The 20396-nt window shown below is 36.4% G+C and overlaps 1 protein-coding gene across 2 annotated transcripts in view; it reads left to right on the forward strand.

Annotated features, from left to right (window-relative positions):
* The window catches only part of LOC149795335 (ankyrin repeat and SOCS box protein 16-like), a 66758-nt gene extending 51915 nt beyond the window's left edge, over positions 1-14843 (forward strand). The window contains exons 5-6 of one of the 2 annotated variants that reach the window (XR_016422308.1): positions 6073-12250; positions 12311-14843. Coding sequence is in view for 1 of the 2 variants with exons in the window: in XM_089965107.1 (XP_089821233.1) it covers positions 6073-6548 (476 nt within the window). In the remaining variant the exon portion in view is untranslated. Of the gene's footprint in view, positions 1-6072 lie in introns of both variants that reach the window. The other variant, XM_089965107.1, reaches the window with a different exon arrangement.
* The last annotated feature ends 5553 nt before the right edge of the window (positions 14844-20396 follow it).

Raw genomic sequence — 20396 nt, forward strand, 5'->3', positions numbered from 1 at the left:
AATAACTTTATTTTATATTTCTGATATTAAATTTACTTCATTTGTAGCGTTTACACTTGCTTGTTTTCTGTGTTAAAATGATATTTGATATGCCATACATACATTATTAATGAATGAATATTTTGGAAAATGTTAAAATGTGTTCAGAATTTTGTGTGTAATAATCATTCTTAAGAAGCATTGCTTCATAATAATATGAAAAAATATATAAAATGACAGTAAATTCTTGGGAATTGTATTCATTGTAATAAAAAATAAATTTACACATAAAGTACTGTCAAACATTTGGGTTTACATAGATAATAGAAGTCAAACTTTGAAAAGATTCTGCATCCTTTTTAATTCTAAAATAGTGCACTGGTATATGGTATAGATATTCAAAGAAATGTTGCTGTTACCATTAAAAGACTAATGACTCCCTGTAAGCATGAGAGTGGTGAAGACCATTTGTATAGATGGGATTAGTTTCTTCAAGGAGACAAAGAGAGAAGAAATGGCAGTAAGTACAACAGATGCCTATGGCTCATGTCTTGAAGAAAGTAGTTCTGAGAGAAAGAGAGGCATCTCAAGACAGTTTACTGCAAATGCTTGAATAATAATTACCTATTTTATAGCATGATTTCCAGTCCGTGCTTGCAGCAAATTTAAATCACACAATGATAGTTTTACATAAATTTGAGATGGAGGAATGGATATGTATTTGATATAAAGGATAAAGCTATCTTTACTGGATCTTAACATGGAGAGTGATTATATACTTATATACTCATTCTATTTACCTTTGAGTGCATACTATCTACATATTAACCAGAAACATTTTCTAACATCATTAATATTATTTCAGAAAACTGTTACTGTTAAACTACAATTCATTTGATTTACTCAGCATTACTTTGATGTGCATTGCCTGTACTGCAGATGCATTGAATAGGACATCATACTTTAAGATTATATTTCTTATTCATTTTTATTGGAGTATCATATCACACATATAGGACCTTTAATACCACTGTTTAACATAACTTTTAAACTAACTACTGCCAGTCATGCTCATATTTGTGAATCTACAACACTTTTGTCCATTTAGACTCATTGTGAACTTAGTTTACACCAAAGGAAGTATAACTGTTACAGTGAAGGATTCAACATATGCTTTTACTTTGATCACATCAATACATTAAATAAAGTGCATGTAATTAATGGGTTTACATTTTGCTTACAAAATACACTTAAACTTGTTGTCCATGGAAAGAGGAAAAGTATGGTTTGGGTGTAAAACAGTGTTTCTGTCCAAATATAATAATATAAATAATTTCAGTATCTTTTATGTTACCACCTAAAGGGAAGAAATCAAATTTTCTTGTTGCCAACTTGAGTAGACTTTTGATACCTAGTAATCTGAGGAACTCAGTTGTTGCTAATACTATAAAATAACCTATATTCAGTTTCACACAAAACCACAAACGGTAAAAGCATTAGTTTTTTTAAACTATGCAATAATAATAATAATAATACTTACATTGTGTGCTAAATGTTTGTCTATGATTGTAAATTAATAAACAGGATGTTTACATAGCTTTTGTCCATGAATGTAAAGTTGTAGATAACATGCTGACATAGTATTTGAGTTTAAAATATTCTAGAAACAGACTTGTTTAGAATTGGATTGGAATTTTCCATTGGAATGACTCGCATCTGAGTCAAGTGAAAATGTGTATAAGCGGCACTTAATAAAGAAATAATTCATTCCTGTCTTAGGTCTCTTGAATCTATTTCTTATCAAAGATATTCAGATATAATTCAAGAAGCATTATTGATTTCAATTATTCATTGGAATAATTAAGTGCTTATTGACTTTGGATATACGCTACTTTGGGACTATTGTGAACTCATTCAAAGATACATTGATTGCATCATAATGGTACATCTTAATTATTTTTATTTGTAACTTAGAGAAATAAATTGATTGTTGTTTTTACATACAATTGTTGGTTTCACTTTCTTTCTGTTACTAAAGTTAAGACAAAGAGTCATGACAAATAATAATTACATTCAACTGCCATATGCTTAACAGGTTGTCATTTGCAATTTTCCTTTTATATTTGTATGTACCTCAAACATTCCTTTCAGTCAAGCAGTTAAATGGAGAATGTAAAATCAGAAGACAGATGGAATATATTAATAGAGTAGATTGAAAAGAATGTCTTAGCTGAAGTTGTTTATAGATGTAATGAAATAATATTTAGTACTGAAAATATTTTAAAAAGTATTGTCAGTATAGTTAATATGTGTAGTTATTACTTACATCATTAAGTTCAGCTGTATGAAAAATTTGTTTTTCTCTTGTCATGGAAAACTGTTTCAAAGGTGTACTTTGTCAATCAAAGATTTGTCTCTAATTATTGATTGTATTTGAAATCATTTCATAATTTCATTTAAAGTTATATTGTTTAAATAGATGAAAAAAAAATATCATGACTTTCATCCCCATACATCTTTTACAAAGGTGGATTATTTGCATCTGTTTGTCTGTCCTGCCGTTATTAATGCAATGCATCCCCTACGCCATTAAAGACATAGACTTGAAACTTTGTGATATGATTTGGGAGTTGTCTTAAGGTTTACACAATTGTTTGAAATTTGAAGTTTCTGTGGATCAGTATTTGTTTTAAAAAAAAGAATCTAAAGATTTGAATTCTTGTAGGTAGAGATTTGAAAGTTGGTTTGTGTTGTCTTCAAGGCCAATGCTATGACATGTATATTTTTTAGGAACTGTAATTTGCAAACTTAAAGACATTAGGCTTGGATATGGCAGTACATCATGGTTCAGTGATGTCACTTGGACTTTTGGATTACACTGTCTGGTCTTACCCTGGGGATGGTTCCTGTGGGTAAGCGTCTTCTGTGTAACAGCTTGGAAACTGCTGAGGTTTTCACCCAGTAACCATGTATAGGTTTGAAGGATATGATACAGAACCAGACACACTGGTACATCCAATACAGACCCTATAGATTGTGGGCTTTCCTATGGGCAATAACTTGGAAGTAATTGAGATCCCCACCTATTAACAATAAATTGGTTGAAGAACATGAGAATAAATTGTGCTCATTTCTAATACCTACCCTGTAGAAGGAAACATGCTCCTGTCCATGGATAATGCCATACCCCATACCATATAAATTGGGAGCATGGTGATATGCTATGCCATGTCATTTACCTTATTCTAGATTTTTTTCCTGTATCTCACTTTGGATTACATTGAATTTGATGGTTACCCAGGCAATCATCCAGTGTGAAAACTTTATAAGTGAGATTGCCCACATACCGCTTGAAGAAAATGTGGAATCATTTTATATGGATACTTGTGTAATTTTTGTACAAAATCTTCTAATATTATTCATCTTGTAACTCGCCTATTGGCTGGATGATCTTGTGTGAATTTTTTCAGAAGTCGTGAGTCTGTTGTTTTTCCTTCTTTAAGGTCAGGATCATGGTATGGTTGCCATTTTAAGTGTGTTGTTTGTAAGTCTGAATCTAGTAGTGGTATGAAACTGATAAACTTTTACACATGTGTAAAACAAGGATTTCAAATTTGCCACTTTCTTATTTTACATTTAATGGTAAAAGAGGGACAAGTACATGTATATTGTTTAGGAACTGTAATTTGCAAACTTATAGACATTAGGCTTGGATATGGCAGTACATCATGGTTCGATGATGTCACTTGTCACTTTCATGGATCCATCCACAAGGCCAGGTCTCAGGTCAATATTTTTTGTGACGAAACTGTCATCTGGAAGCTATTGTTAAAGATCCATGAAATGAAATGTTTCCCCCGTCAAATCATAGCATGATGGTGTATCATTTGTACTCATGTGTATCAAGAGCATGAGCCTATCATTGTTTATAATGGGCTATATTCAGTTTTTCATGATCACATGACCATTCTTTTCCTGTGTTCAAAATATTGTTTGTACAGGTCAGTTTTCATAAAACTGTTGTTTCAGTCTCAAAATGACTGGCTAGAAAATTAACAACAACAACCATGATAAGCTTCTTTTTTTTTGTAGAATGTCATACCAATTGCAGTTAGCTCACATGTTAACACATTAACCCCTGGTGATGAGTTTGCGTGGCAGGAGGTAGTAGCCTACTGCTGAGCTCTGTAGCTTCAAGGTCATGTACAATACACTAAAGTGGGTGGTATTATAGAAAGGTAGACCGATGTAGCTCTACAATGATACCAAATAATATGGAATTTCTATTTGCACTACAAAATACAGAGGGTAAAACCTCATTCTTTGGACCTGATTTTTTTCTACCCGAAATTCGCCTGTGGTCGGAATCCAATTTTGTGTCTGGATTTTAGACTTTTTGGTCTCAGATCTAAGGCAATTGGTATGAGCTGCAAACAGACAGATGAACCTTTGCAAAAAGTAGGATAAGATGGGCATTTGGAATAAAGAGTTGTCTCGATAACGACAATTATGGTCTGTTAAGCAACAAAATAAACAAATAAAGCCTCCAATATTTACCCTTCTGCTCCTGCACGAGCCAAATAGCCGGTGAAAAAAGATATTTCTAACACAACTAGGCAGTATGTTTTTGGAAGATCATCTGGAAATTGGTGTTTTAGGATGTATTCAGAAATAGCTTTCAACCATGTTTCCTACTCGAATTTCAGACGAAAACAACAAAAACCTCCAGGGGTTAATGTGTTAACTGGATCAAACACACAGTTTTCTTGAACATGTTGAGATCCTGCAAAGAATTTTCAACAACATTGAGAGAGAAAAAAATCCAGTAAAAAATAACTTACCTAAAGGGATTTATGTTTGTTGTTAGGGGCCTTGTTCATTACTATCTTGTTTCATTCTATTTTTGTCCTGTATCACCAGTTTGAGTCCATACTGTGATACACAATCGTTAGAATAAATAATGTGATGTGTCGATGAGATCAAACTAGCTCTTTTATAAGATCCTCTTCTCCTACGGAAAATCAGAACTAAAGCAATACACTATTTTTTGCCCTTCCCATGACCCTTCTGATGAAAATGAAATAGTGACTATCCAGATGAAAAGCAGACTGGTCCAGGCTAAAAGATACTATAGTCCACTAATGCATCGCTGGTCCAAAGAACTACTGTGCAGTGTGTTTTAATCAAATTAGTTTAAATTGTTGGTTATGTATGGAGTGCATATATTCTGGAATTGCAACATATCCAGGGTACTATGACACAAACTAATTATAACACTGTAAGTTACTGTTTTTACTGATGGATACAAAAAAAAAAAATTTCTCTCCAACCATATTTCTGTTTCCAACTTTGATCAAGTAAAATGGACATTTTTTTCAGCATTTAGAAAATGAAACTGTTGAGTACTTGTTTATACACCAGGACCTGGATAAAACATTACTTTTAATGTAATCAGTTCAAATAAAATTTTAGTAGAGAAGGTCACAATTTATTGATACAAAAGTACACTTACCATATAAGTCAATTACACAAGGAAAATTAGTCAGTTTAAAGTGTTTTATATAATCTTTTTTAAGTTTACCTGCATCAATATGGTGTCAAACAAATAGTAAAAATATCTTTGTTGGGCGAATAAATTTTGAGTTGGGGCAGATGATTGTATAAACCACTTGCCCAATACCAGTTTCAGAAAAAATTTCTTTGAACAATTTGATTTCTGTAGTGCTAACTGTGCAACAGCAAGTCACAGTTGGAAGGTCTGCAGTTCTATTAGCTCATAAAATTATACACAGACAGGACATAATCAAATTTAGATCATCTCAGTTTTTACATTTCCATAAAGCTGGTTAAAAAGGAGCTAATTATGGGTGAGTTTCAGTACTTGTCTATCTAGGAGCTTCAAAGTGGATTTTTCCAGATGTTTAGATCTCGAGATAAAGGCAGATATTGAAACCAAGCATTTTGATTAGAATTGTATGCATGAAATTTGAAAATGCTGCATAGACAATTACGTTATAGTGTATGTATTATAAATGGAAATGTTTTTGATGTCATGTATTTGATATAGAATAAAAAGGATGTTTGTTATTTCAGGATTTACACCTCTACACTATGTGTGTTTTCATGAAAACATCATGCAAGAGCGGCGACCTGAAGCTGCGGCCCTTCTTCTGGCATATGGTGCTAACTGGGAGGTGAAAAACAAGCAGGGAGACAATGTGCTGCAGAATGAACTCCGTAGCCGCACTACAGATGTAATTATTCTTCACACCATCGCAAAGTGTACAGCCCATCTTCCCAGTCTTGCATCCATTGGTTTAAGTTTCTTTGATGCAAACCCGACATTAAGTGTTGCAAATTATCATTTTCCAAGGATATTCTCTGATGGACAAAATGCAAAAATGCGTTGGTACAAAGATTTGTTTAAAGAACCACGCACTCTACAGCACTACTGTCGCTGTGTCATTCGGGATTCTTTAGGGCAGCAGAGGCTTAGAAAAATTGACACATTGCCATTACCCACGACACTTAAAGAGTACCTCTTGTTAGAACACGAAGAATTCAGATGAAGAAAATGGACTATTTTATTGTCTTTTATTCATACAGTTTCGTTCATGGAAATTCATTATGATACAATATTTTTTGAACAATTTATGAATGCCCATTCTGAATACCATGTAAAAATGGATATATCTATGCCATTTTTTTTAGGATTTTCAAGGTGTCGGTCAAGACTGCATTCTCAAAACGTTTATTTTAGCTCAAGATTAAAATAATGTGGTTTGGACAATACATAATTTCCATTATAAAGTAGAATGGTATTGAAATATGTGAAATTATGTCTCGTTTTCTGCTACTCTTTGCATCTAACTTAACCTGTTGCAGTTTTTTTGTTTGTGCTACATTTTGTAGTTTCCTTAAAGGGTAGTAGTAGTCTGATTGATAATATTTTGCGACTTGTAAAAGTAACACAAACAAAAAGAGAGAAAATGTGAGGTTTTGATAGTGAGAAGTAAGACTGAAACCTAGAATTTTAGGGATCTTCTGTCAGCATGTTGTATTTCAGAATTGCAGGATTTTAAGTTTGAGTTTGAGTTTTGTGCAAAAACACAAACATATTCAGTGTAAACCAGAGTGCTAAAAAATTTGAGATAAATGCCAAAACTCATAAAACCCTAATATAAGTGAAATAAAGTCAAGTGTAGAAACAAGAATGTATATCCTGGAAGGAAATATTCTTAAAGACCTGTCTGTCTATATTGGATGCATTCAGATTTCTGTCAATTTATGTTCAGCTGAGAGAAATGATGTTCCCAAAGCATTATTAAGATTGTATTCATTTCTCCTTCAATTTCATTCCCAGATCACAATAACATTAGGACTATAAGCCCCACTACCCAACCCCAAAAACCAACCCTCCCAAAGACACAAAGATTAAATAACTCTTGCCCATTACCTACTCATGCCACCTTCATGTGATGCTTGTTTTAAACTTAGTGGAACTTCATGGGATGCTCACATTGCAGGTAGGATGTGAGTGTATTAAAGTAATGTGATTGGATAAAGTATTGTGGGAGAAACATAATTTATTGAAACATAATTTATTGAAAAATGTGCTTTCTCTGATTAAGTTCCCCAATAACATTACTGTTAGGAGAATAGGTAATAGCTGGAGGTAATGTTGAGCATCCAGCCCATACCTTGAGCAACCTGAGGGGAGATTATTTGATTTCCTATATTAATGATAACCAACTTTCCTAATTGCATGCAGCACAACCAGAAGTGATAGGGTTTACATCTGAAAAGAATAAATAATGAGATCTTCTAACCACATACATTTCTGGTTGAATCCAGTGAAACTGAACAGGGTACTTCTCTGGAGGTTGTGCTGATGTCAGTTGGGTCTGGTAATCGCTTGTGCAACTGAGACTGAGCCTGCCAGATCCAGAGCATGTCATTGTGAAGCCAAGTCTCATAGATAAAAACTTGAGAGCGTTGAGTGTGTATGCCAACCAATGGCCTTGATGATATCTACAGCTGAAGGCAGGGCCTGCTGAGATTGCTTTTATTTCATGAGCAGAGATCATCATGAGGTGGCTGTGTTCTGTCAGTATGTCAGAGTTTGCCTGTTGCCCACTTCAGCCATGGTGAGAGGGCAACCTGTTTATGGTTACAAAACAGGTTTGTGATGTAAGGACTGCCAAGCCATCTGAATGAAACTGATGGTATGCTGGGTCAACAGAGAGGGCATGTAATTCATTGAACTTTCGTCTCCAGACCCCATTGGTCATTGACAGTATTGAAGTCCAGAAACAGATGGGTCTCTCAACCACAGGTGCCTGTGTCTGTATATCCTGGTGTGGCCATTCTAAAGGTATTCCTGTCATGAGCCAACCTTGTCCAGGAATGACATTATCTTGCTCATCACGCTGATCCTGTAATTGTGAGGCATGAAAGAAGGGTGACCTTGAGATATAAAGGTCATCTGCAAAGGGTGCAGATTGAGGTGACCCAGTGGGATAAGATCCATTGCTGTATAAAACAAGACTAAGCATTGCAGAAAGTCCCTTTTTGTGATCATTATGTTTTATTTATTGCTGTTTCAGGGACTTCTTTACAGGAATAAATATGTTGCAGAGTATGGGGAAGTGTAGGCATAAAATGTTCCCATGGAACATGCATACCTTTCATGCACAAGTATTGCACATATGGATGGATGGCTGAATGCTTTATTGTAAATGGTCAGACAATGCCTGGAACCTTGGAGAGTTTTGGCCTACATATAAAGGGAGGCAGAAAGATTAATCTACCTCCTATCTACTCCATCCCAGGAGCATATCGAAACTTTTTCTGAGTCCATCAGGACTTAGAAGACAAATAATTCTTATTCCTAGGATAGTATTTAATAATTCTCTTGGTTCTGCAGCACTCAGAATAAGACACCTCAATCTCAGGAGGGTATGGGATCATTTGCTAAAGAGAATCCAAAGGCCATATGACCTCTACCAGCTGATTTAACTTGGTACTGAATGGGATTTGGTCCAGGGTCCCTCCTAAGGGAGGAAAAATACTGGAAGAGAGCAATCAGAGCATGATCAGCAGTCTTTGAAAGAGAATGAATGTGAGCCCTGATTAAGATGTGAACAGTACCATCTCAGTGTGACCTGCAGAGTGTGCCGCTATCCAGGGGAGAGCAGCAATCAAACACTTTAAATTTTGAGGGGGACTCTACCATCAGATCCGAGTTGCCTTTCTGGTCATTGACTGGGCAGCAGTGTTTGAGTCCCAGTCACTGGTCATTAGAACTCCATTGGAATGGGGCCAGGGAACGAGTAGTTGCATTTCCTCCCTCACCCCCAGTTCTCTACACTGCATGTTGGAGGACAGGGAATCAGCATAGTTATACACATCAGGCTAAGAGGGGGATTATATTGGCATCCCCTCTTCTCTATGTTCCCATTTAGTTCTTTGAAATGTTGGGGTATCCTATTCAAGAAAGTGAACTATCTTTCCTATATATGGTACTGTGGGTGTCCATGCCTTGTCGTAACTATAACTGATTTAATTGGACTTTGCCCAAAATCATTTGCTTTTTGGAGCAAAAGAGACATGAGGGGCTTGATTTTCTTGCCCCCATGCAGTCAAAGAAGGTAGAGAAATGTTCTCATTTGTGTACATTTACCGCTGGGAGCAGTCCAATCATTCCTTAGTGGGAGTTGAAGGACATGATCCTCCTGCTCCTAGGTCTCTCCACAGCAGCAACACAAAGGTTCAGAAAGTCTTGAATCCTTTCAGAGCAAATGCAGGATGAGGAATCCTATTGGTCCCAGCTGAAGTTAGTCACTTTGACAAGAGACAGTTCTTCCTCCTTCTTTCGGGTCCCCAGCCTATTTCCACTAATTGGCTGAAGCAGCAGAAGAGGAGATATGGTCTTTTGATAAGTTTACTGCCTTCTTTTCGGATTGTGTCCCAATCCTTGTGCTTAGAGGATGACAAAAATCTGTCCCTTTACAACGCCCCCCACCCTGACTATGGTTAGGGAGCTCTCTCAAAGGGTATCTTGTCTCCCTACCCCTACAGTAAGGCAGCTGAACTGAGTCACCAGCTATAGAGCATAAAGTACACTTCTGTTTATCCCCATAAACCTATCCCCTTGCTGGATGTTGGGGTATTACAAGCAGGGAATTCAACAACTGGGCAGTCTCTGTTAACCAAATAAGGAGTCATTGCCTAAAGGTTTCCTCAGGCAACAAGTATACCTCAGGCCGCAAGGAGGTACACATGCATTTCTTTGCATATAGGTTTGGAACCTCCTTCACTTGGCATCCTCATAAAGGATTATCCTTCATGTTCGCCATATTCCAGGTGAGGCAGGGTAGTCCTCAGAGAGTTGTATCTGCATCAGTTCAGACTAGAGTCCCTTTTCAGCCTGTTGGGGAGACCTTTGGTGGATCTGTTTGAAATGAGACTGAGTAATCTCCCCCTTTACATCTCCGCAGTACCAGACCAGGGCAGTGGATGCCTTCAAAGGTTGGGTCACCTGTTTACTAATGCCTTCTCACCCTTCATGATGATTTCACATGTGCTCCACAAAGTCAGATTTTCATTACTGAGCTCATTCTGATAGCCTCTTTATCACCCTAGTGATTGTAGTCCAGTGATCTACTTGCCGTGTTAGTAGACCAACCGAGGAAGTAGCCTCGGAGGAAGAACCTGATTTCACAGCACAGCAGGTTCCTTCACAACAGCAGACAGATTCTCCACATTCACATCTAACCAATAATTCTGAAAGGAGAAGTTTTGAGACAAGTTGTCACCAGCACTTCCATGTCTAAGATATACAATGCAGAGTGGAGAATCTTCTTTGATTGGTGCAGTAGGAAGCACATTGATCCTAGCTATCCCTAAGATCAGTGGTGTTATTTCACTTGTTACGCGAAGACATAATATTTCGTTTCTGCTGTAGGGCACAGGGGTCCAGCCATAGGCTCCAATTCTCACTTCTCAGAGCTTATAAAGTATTTTGAGCTTCAGAGACCTGTATCATGCTCATTAATGCCTCCATAGATTCTCTTATTTATTTTGTTGGTCTTATCAAAAAAACCTTATGAGTTAGTTTGGGTGAAGTTTCTTTCAAGAACCTTGCCTTTAAAAAGTTTTTGTGGTCTCCTGAGTATAAGCAAGGATGAGTGAGATTTGTGTGTTATTGTCCACAGACAAGGTTGTTTATGGTTCAGTGGTGGGTATGAATCTGTTTCTTTCCTTTGTCAACCAGGTTTTCTAGAAAAAAAAACAGATTTCTTCAGTAAGTCCATTCCCTTTTTGAGCTCTCCAGTCTTACATTGTCTGTGCTGGCAATGACCAGGATAGACTTATCTGCTCAGTTAGAGTGTTAATCTTCAGTTTGGCTACTTTAAAATGAGAAGAAAGGGTAGGAAATGACTTTTCCTACTGATTAGTGTACTGTTGATATTTTGGTATCCACCATTTCTAGATTGGTTGCCCTCACTATTAAGATAGTTTATTAGGCCCTTTTTAGAGGGACCTTTTGTTCATGGGAATTAAACTGATGAAGTTTGGGCTGTTGCTACTTTATTGGCTTATGTTAGTCATTTGTCTTTGGAAGATGTTATGAGAGCAGTGTTTTAACAGTCACATGCTACTTTCTGTCTTTGGAGCAGTAATGCAAGGGCATTTTTTTCCCCTTAGGCCCAGTAGTTGTCGCACAAAAAGGGCCCAATCTGCTGAGGACTTAGAGTAGTCAACATTTTTTTATACCAGATCTTTAAAACACAAATTCAGCAAGGCATTAGGGATAGGTAATATATTTTTTACTGCTATTAAAATTTTGTATTGGGTGGAGGGAGGTAAAGCTGACTTGAAGAATGTAATAGTTGTCTGTCACTATTGTGAGATTTCCACTTTGATGTCCCTCAAGTGGTCTGGTCGAAGTAAGACAGGTGGATTACTAGGCATGTATCTGTTATGTGTGAGTCAAACTGGGTCAGTGTTCTGTCTGTTTTAAACCATCAAGAACAACCTGTCTTATGGGAGGATGAATTTTCTAATGTGGATGAGGGAAATTTTCATCCATGATGAGGTGAGGTAAGATACATCTTCTCATGATTAAGTATCAGATATGAGCTTTTGAAAAAATGTTTCTTTGTCATTATGGTAAAATTATTTTCCAAGGAAATATAGATTACATTGTGGTTTAAGGAGTGAAGAGATCATAGGTCAGAGTCACAGCAGGGGATGGCATTTATCACAGGTTGCAGTGCCAGTATGGCATTTATCACAGATTGCAGTGCCAGTGTGGCATTTATCACAGGTTGCAGTGCCAGTATGGCATTTATCACAGGTTGCAATGCCAGTATAAACAAAATCTGTATCCTTTAATTGGAGGATCTCGACAGTCTAAATGAAGGATTCAAAGAAAAAAAGCAGTATATCTGCACAATCGCAACAAAATTTTTATGTTCTGCGCTCATTTTTAGTCAGTCACAGCATATGTGAAGGTGGGTGTACAAGTAAATTTTACTATTCATAGATAAAACTATGTGTTTTGTCCTGAGTGGGCAGAAAGAATGAGTTTGATATGGCATAGGAATATGTTACGGCTATCAGCCAAGCCATGTTCCTACACTGTATCAAGTTGAGGCTGTCAGCCAAGACATGTTCCTACACTGTATCAAGTTGAGGCTGTCAGCCAAGACAAGTTCCTACACTTTATCAAACAAGTTCTTCCCACCAAACTCTGAACAATGGACTTGCGTAGTTTTGTATTTGTTACATATCCCTTTTTTAGTCACACATTCTTTTCATTTTTTTTTAAATATGTTCCTTTAGACAATGAATTAGGCACTTGGCTTTTTATGAAAGACTTGTATAACCCTCAGAAAAATAAATGGAAAATTAGGTTGTGGACCAGTGAGTGAAATAGATTTTTAATGTTCATTTGGATATTTTTAACAAGAAAATTCAAACAATATTGTTCTCTTTTCTTTTTATTTTCTGCTTGAACAGTTGCAGGAATTTAATTTGTAAACAGACATACACTTCCCTGATTGTGCCTCAGCGATGAAAAAGTCTCAAAAGCATCGTAATAGGATGTAATTCTCAGTTTGCATCATTGTCAAAACAGCTGCTGCCCTTTGTTATATGGCAGTCTGTATGTTGCACATGATTGTGTTTTATCCTCAGATTCACTAAACAAATTTGATTCCTGAGTAGTATTAATAGACAAATTTAATGTTCCTCCACTTAAACTTACTCCTTAAAAGAAAATATAAAAAACAATTTTTCCATACACTATATGTTTGAAATGCTAAACCTGAAATGTATATCAGGTAAGTTTGGAATTTTAGATGATTTACATTGTGGAATGTCTCCTTTCTGTGTCATCTTTGATGTAGCTGGGCATGAGATAAATGGGTTCAAAAGTTTTTGTTCATCAGTTTCTTAGACCTTGTTGTGCCCAGAATTTAGCACTTTGTGGCAATTAGCAAACTCATTTAAATGGTGTAGTTTCTGTCCCTAAATTATATGTTCATCTTGACATCACTCCAGAGTCCTTCTTACATTTTCTGGATTTTTTAAAATTTTCAATACAGGATTTCAGATGCAAAGTACTTGCTCTCTCTTCCTATCTCATCATGTTTGGTGTCACTTTGCACACCAGCTTCATCTGAGAACTCAATGTCAAACATGCTGTCCAAAAATATTGTTGTCAACCTCAACTAACGCTAATGTTTGGGCAGTAGATACATTGAAAACCCCATAAACTGCTAGTCGCTACTTATGGTACTCCCCCAATATCCTCAGTGGTAAAAGCAGTCATTTTCACCCAGTATGACTGTGTTTCTTAAAATTACAACTAGTGTTTATAATTTTTGAATAATTTAAAATGTATAGCAATAAATCATTCCTGATGTTTTATAAGTGGACTATTTACTATTTCAGATTGCAAAATGGTTCAAAACTGGGTGTGCAGTATGGAAATTTTTGGTGACCTGTATCAAATGTTAGATCAGCCAAGTACAATTAAATGGGTGTGTAATGAACAAATATATTTTATATATTCAGCATCGTGTACATACTGTATAGTAAAATATATTAAAATACATTATCTAATTAGTAAATATATTAGATGATACATTTTTTCCACTTACTACTGTTTCTATTTATGTGTATAATGTACACAAATGTGCTTAACACATACCCAGATCCCTGGTTTGACTCAACATCTAAACCTTTCTTCTCCAGTTCAGATTTTCAATATCTGTTTTTATTTATTGGTTTCAAACTAGGAAGTTTTTAATAGAACAAAATTAAAGCTAATAGAGATTTAAATATACCTCTCTCTCGATAACTCTCACAGAATGGGGTCCCACGACATCAACTCTATAAGCAATTGTGCCAGTTACAGAGAGGCCAATAAAAAAACTAATAAAAGGATGCAAATCGATGAAAGGAGGCAAAAGATGAGCATGGGAGGCAGATTACATTGTTGAATACTCATTTTATAATCATGTTGAAATTAACCATGAATAAATATCTCATTATAATGGTTAAGTTTTTTTTTTTCTTTATAAATTACCATTAATTTCAGGAAAAACTGTGTTGAAGAGATTATTGAAGTTTACCAAGAGATCTGACAAAATAAATATCATTTTCCACAATTAATTCTGAGTTTTATTATCCAGACAATGTTTTGTTCGGGAGGCATAATGGCGGTGCAAGGTGTGCGCACGTTGCATTATAGGTATTTGTGTACATAATCATGATATCATTGAAAACAAAGGATTCCACATGATGTTTCTACATTCTAAACATGCGTGCCAATAAACAGATTGTTTATTACATCACTGTTTTTCGTGTTGAATTAAATATATGCTAGTTTTATTGCTTGTTCAGAATTTAATTAGACATTCATTTTGAGAAATAGCCATGTTGAAACTTGTGTTTTCATTCTTTTATTCTTCTATCACTAGATAGTTAGATTGATCGATAAATAAATTTAGTTACAGTAGAACGCAAAAAATTCACCAAGGTTAATCATTACCAAATATGAATTTAATGGGTTATGGCCATAATTTATATCCTGTATTCATCCGAAATTATTTTTATTTCTTTTCCAAGAAAAACTGAAGGATTTCCTCAAATCTGAACAATTTCTCAGCTTATTTTTAAAGAATTAAAGGACTTCCAGATGCATCATTTTCAGAATTAAGAGTTACTTTTCATCCTTCAGTAATATCTACTTCTCACAAAAAAGGCAAAGGGAGAAAGTTCTCAGACTCCACCTCTTCTCAGTGAAAGGGAGTGATAGCACTTTAAGCCTACTTGAGGCCTCTAGGGATTCCCATTTTCCCATCCTTGATTGGTTGATGCTTAACATCCTCAGAGAATCTCTCCTGAAGGACTTCTTTTCTTAGCATACTGTGACACATCTTGGGCTACCACACAAACTAATGAGGTCAGATCTCATCCCTTCTCAGGATTTTGTTTCCCTGGTCAGATTTGGCAAGGTCCTGTCACTTATAATGGCTCTTCTAGACAATATGTTTATCCATCTTTACCTTTCCCTGCTGGTGATTCTGTACTCTGTGGCAAATTTTGTCCCTATAGGAAGGTCTTTTTTGTGTGCTTTCCAGTTTCTATTCTGGCAAACTGGTAACCACAAACTGGGACCCACTATCTACATGTATCTACCTGGGCTCTGATTCTTACCACCACATGGGGTGGTCTCTAAATTGGGACCAGTTTTGTACTTCAGTCACAATCAACACACCCAGCCTACACTCTTTTTTTTGTGTGCACTGTTATACAAGATTTGTGGTTGGGGCACACATTTAGAGCTATAAGGCATAGATCTTCATGGACCTTAGTCCCAGGAAGTAATATCTGTTCATGTAAACAACCTGTGAGAGCCCATTCGGAGATGTGTCTGTCTTTTTGAGTCACTGCATTGAGTCTTGTCAGACAACATGTCAGTAGTAATGTACCTCAGGGTTAAGAACGTATTCATCTCACTTTCACTAGACATGGAAGTTTGGACCTTCCAATATAACGAGAGGGCAGATACTGATAAGAATGTATTGCCTAAAGATTCCACTACTTCCTTTTGGAATGTTCTTTGCATCAGGAGGTAGTAGAGTCACCATTTTGACTGCACAGGAACCCCTGGTAAACTTGTTTACAAAAACATGGGTCAGCAGGCCCCTTTCTATGTGTTCCCAATCTTAGAATGTGTAGTGAGTGAACATCATCAGTTGAATTTAGCAAGACTTTGTTAAAATGCTTATTTTGGTAGCTCTTCAATGGCTTTTGTTGGCTCTTGGTTCAGCAATTATCTTGACCTGTTTGGTACACAAGCTCAGTAGGTTACAGCAGAGTAGGAACTTAAATGTCACACCAAAGAAGGGTCTCTACTTCACAGCAGCCGAATGATTTACTACCTTGATGCTTGATCGCATGTTATCTAACAGGACAGTCTTAGAGCAAGATTACTAAGTACAACCTTCCAAGCCTTATAATGTATGTCAGAGAATTATGGAGAATTGGGGCAGTAAGAAGTACTGTTTCCTTCCTGTCTATCACAAGTGTACTGGCTGACTTCTCTTTCAGGAGAGAGACTGTTTTTGTGTTCACTGCTAAGAGCTATAGGGTAGCAGTAGTTATTTATATATGTCACCCTTGAGTCAAAACAGGAATTCACATTACAGTGTAGCTTTATTTTAGGGCATAGGAATTGAACATTGCAGATGCATTTTTACATAGTTTGAAGTTGTCAACCTTAAATGGTTTTATACTATTAAGTGTTTGTAGTGATCAACATCCAGTCATCAACTATCTAACACCCCACACTATACCATCATCATGCCACATGTTGTGAATAACACAACACACTATATCATTCACACATCATGTTTAGTTACCATTAGTCAACAATACATATTTACTATCCAACATGCCATGTGTACTGACCAATACCTAACACTTACTGAAATAATGTGTTTATTGTTTAATGAACAACGCCCAGTCATCTACTATTCAATACCCCACACTATACCATCAACATGCTGTGTATAGTTACCAGTACCAAAGATTTACTATCTAACATGACATTTATAGTGACCAACACCCAGTCATCTCCTAGCTGATATCACGCATTTTGCCATCAGCATGTGTGTAGTGATCTCCTGCCTGGTGTCTCTATGCATATATTCAAGAATTTTATATGACTATAACTATATGTTGGATCAATTTGGAGGTGTCAGTATATTTGCATATATTATACTGTTCTATATAGCATTAGTGAAAGCAACCAACTCATAATCACACTAAAACTGAACTGCACTAAACAAATGATACAGTACTAAAATTCTGAAGCTATAATGGGGGTAAAGACATGAAGAGAAAATCCCTCAGAAGTAGTTCAAAGATTGAGAGAGATAATATATTATATGATATTGCGTGTCAAAGAAGAAAATTTTAAACAATTAATCCCTCTTATTGAAACATCTACCTATACTACAGAGATGATAAGGGATTCATTTTTAAATACCAGACAGTAATCATGAATGTATTTACAAGGTTGGCAATGTTGTGGAGTAAGACTATAGACTTCCAGTGTTCATCTAATACAGTGTCATTGTACCATCGATGCACAAAAGCTATACATAGAAATAATATTCTCAAAATGACCTTTCTCTTTTGTTATCATTTCTACAGAAATCACTTCTAAAATGTGCTGAATGTTTTAGGGGGAATCCATGACAACATTTATTAGGAAAATACAATTTTGTCCACACTTTCCTTGCAGTCTCACATTATTGAATTGAGGGGATATAGCATTTTTTCGTAAAGTCTATTACATCATTTTCCAGAGAAGTTAATTCATAAGAATCAATATATTACAGGATGTGGTTATTCAGAAAGTAGACAGCTACAAAATAGATCTCTTTGTGATGACTCATCCGCGATGATGGCATAGGCTTTAATACAGTTAGGGTCCCAAGGATGCAGTTAATTTTTAGTATACACCACTGGAGATCAGGAAGCTGTGTATGCATTGTGAGTCAGAAAGTAGTAAAGTTCGTGGGTATTCACTCTTTTCACTGATAATGATAAGTCATGAGTCCATGCTTGAGTTTTTGCTAGAAAATATATTAATGAATGGGAAGCCTCCATCTCCTTACTGTTTGGCAAGATTGCTTTGATGCCTTCCATTTTCAAATGAGGTCATTGGAGGAAAGGAATGGTTACTCAGGTCTTTATATCACTCTTTAAAACTCTCTTTTGAGATGGGTTCCATGCATCTTACAAATATTCCTCCAACTTGTCTTCTTGGCTCATCTACAAACAGCTGTCCTGTTGTTTCTGACTAGAATGAATGACCTTACAACCATTACAATGTTTCTCTTGTTTACAACAATACGGGTCAGCATGTTTCTCATTTACTCCTAGGGTTTCAAATATCTTACTATGCTCTTGACTATTATCTCGATTTACATGTTGAAATACCAGGAGCATGTGTTTTGGTGCAGTAAGGCCATGCTGGGTACTTATTTGCCAACTAGATTTTCCAGCAGTAGCAGTTGGTGGGTGCATGTCTGTGGTATGTGCGAGAAGCAGCACCGTTGGCATGGTTTGCAACTGCATAAATGTTAACAAATGTGACTCTATACTCAGTGAAGGACTAGATGACACAGACATTGACAATGTTAATGTTTCTAATACAGACTTGCCAGCAGCTGCACCTGCATGCAGCATCCCAAATTGCATCTTTGGAGTTGCTTTTAAGAAACAAAGTGACTGTGTGTTTAGCTCCAAATATAACGTCTCTATAACACCCAAAGATGTTACTGAGGTGAATTATGCATGAAAACCTCAGTGAATCACCAAGGTTGAAATTTGGGTTAGAACTACTCACCAAAGGGCTGTGGCACCAGGTCTGGGATCCACGACAATAGGTTATGAGTCCTTACAAGAATCCTGCACAACTTGCTGACATTTAAGTAGTTTATGATCTGTCTGATCAGTTACATCTTTGACAAACATCATTGTTGGGCCAGCGGTTCTTGTGTAATTATTGATATAACTAGCGTGTCCGAGAATCGTTGTGGTCACATCAACATTGTCCTGAGTGGGTTCTATTTCATTTTAATCGATGGAGTAACATGCACTGTTGAACAACACCATAATACCATTGTTGAAAAATCCCACTTGGACATTGGTATCGTAATTGGCATTGTTCTTGCGCTAAAGTTTTCTCCACCTCCAAGAATGCCTTATAAAGAAGGAAAACCCTAAACGTGCTTTCTACTAGCAATTATATTTTTAATTAATTGGGATCCCTGGCCGGATATGAGTAATACTGAAAATCTCTCTTGTTCGATCAACAAAAACAGACACCCCATGTCAAATGCTTCATCAAATAACTCGTTGAACTGAGTCATGGTTTATATATTATTAATTTTCTTCAATATCGTGCAAATCCACAAGCCATTGCCAGATTTGCAATCGTTGAATCTGATAATCGCTGTTGAGTAGCTTACTTAATGAAATTAATTGATTCTGTTGATGGAAATTTAACTGGAACCGTCTTTGATGGTGATTGTCCTCGTGTTACTTATTGTCGCATTCGATCTCGAAGTGTCTGAGCAGCCTCATCGCAGTCGTTTTAATCAATCCACAGGGGCATTCTTAACGCAACCCTGTACAACTATGTCTGTCGTGTATGGTGGCATCACAGGTTAAACTGATTTGTGTTGTTGAAGTAATTCTCACAATGTCAGGCATGACAGGATATTCCACACGCAAGAATCCGATTATAGTCTAGATTGTGGCCAGACCAACCTAACATTGACCTCATGGACAACTGTGCAACATCAACCACATACGTTTGCGATTCAATGGCAGTGACAGAACTGATTGTGGGCTTATTGGGATGTATTGAAATTTTAGAGTCTTTGCCAGTCACCACCGAAATTACTTGTTGAATTTCTTCATTGATTGAGTCTATATCGTACATGCCTGAAGAAAGTTCAATAGTATGCCAGTTCTCACCTGCGTCTGCTGAAAACACAACTGAGTTATTTGTGGGCAGACCGCCAAACAGTTGGGATCGATTAGGCCAACTGTAATACACTCGCAGAGATGCAAGTGAGATGGTAATCATCGAGTCACACTCTGGGCTGTATTACCAACCACCTGCTGCATTGATGAATAGATTACATGGCAAACAAGTGTCACAACAGCCTTTGAAATCATCATCGGTGAACAAACTTTGTTTGTTGTAAACATCATGAAAATCTTCAACAAGTTCATGCATCAATGAACGATATGTGTCTCTGTCCATAAGATGATTGGTGAGCAACCGCTGACAAATCGATTTAGCTTCATTAATAACT

Source organism: Sinohyriopsis cumingii, chromosome 7 (genome assembly GCF_028554795.1).
Source record: "Sinohyriopsis cumingii isolate HCF-2022 chromosome 7, ASM2855479v2, whole genome shotgun sequence".
Taxonomy (NCBI): domain Eukaryota; kingdom Metazoa; phylum Mollusca; class Bivalvia; order Unionida; family Unionidae; genus Sinohyriopsis; species Sinohyriopsis cumingii.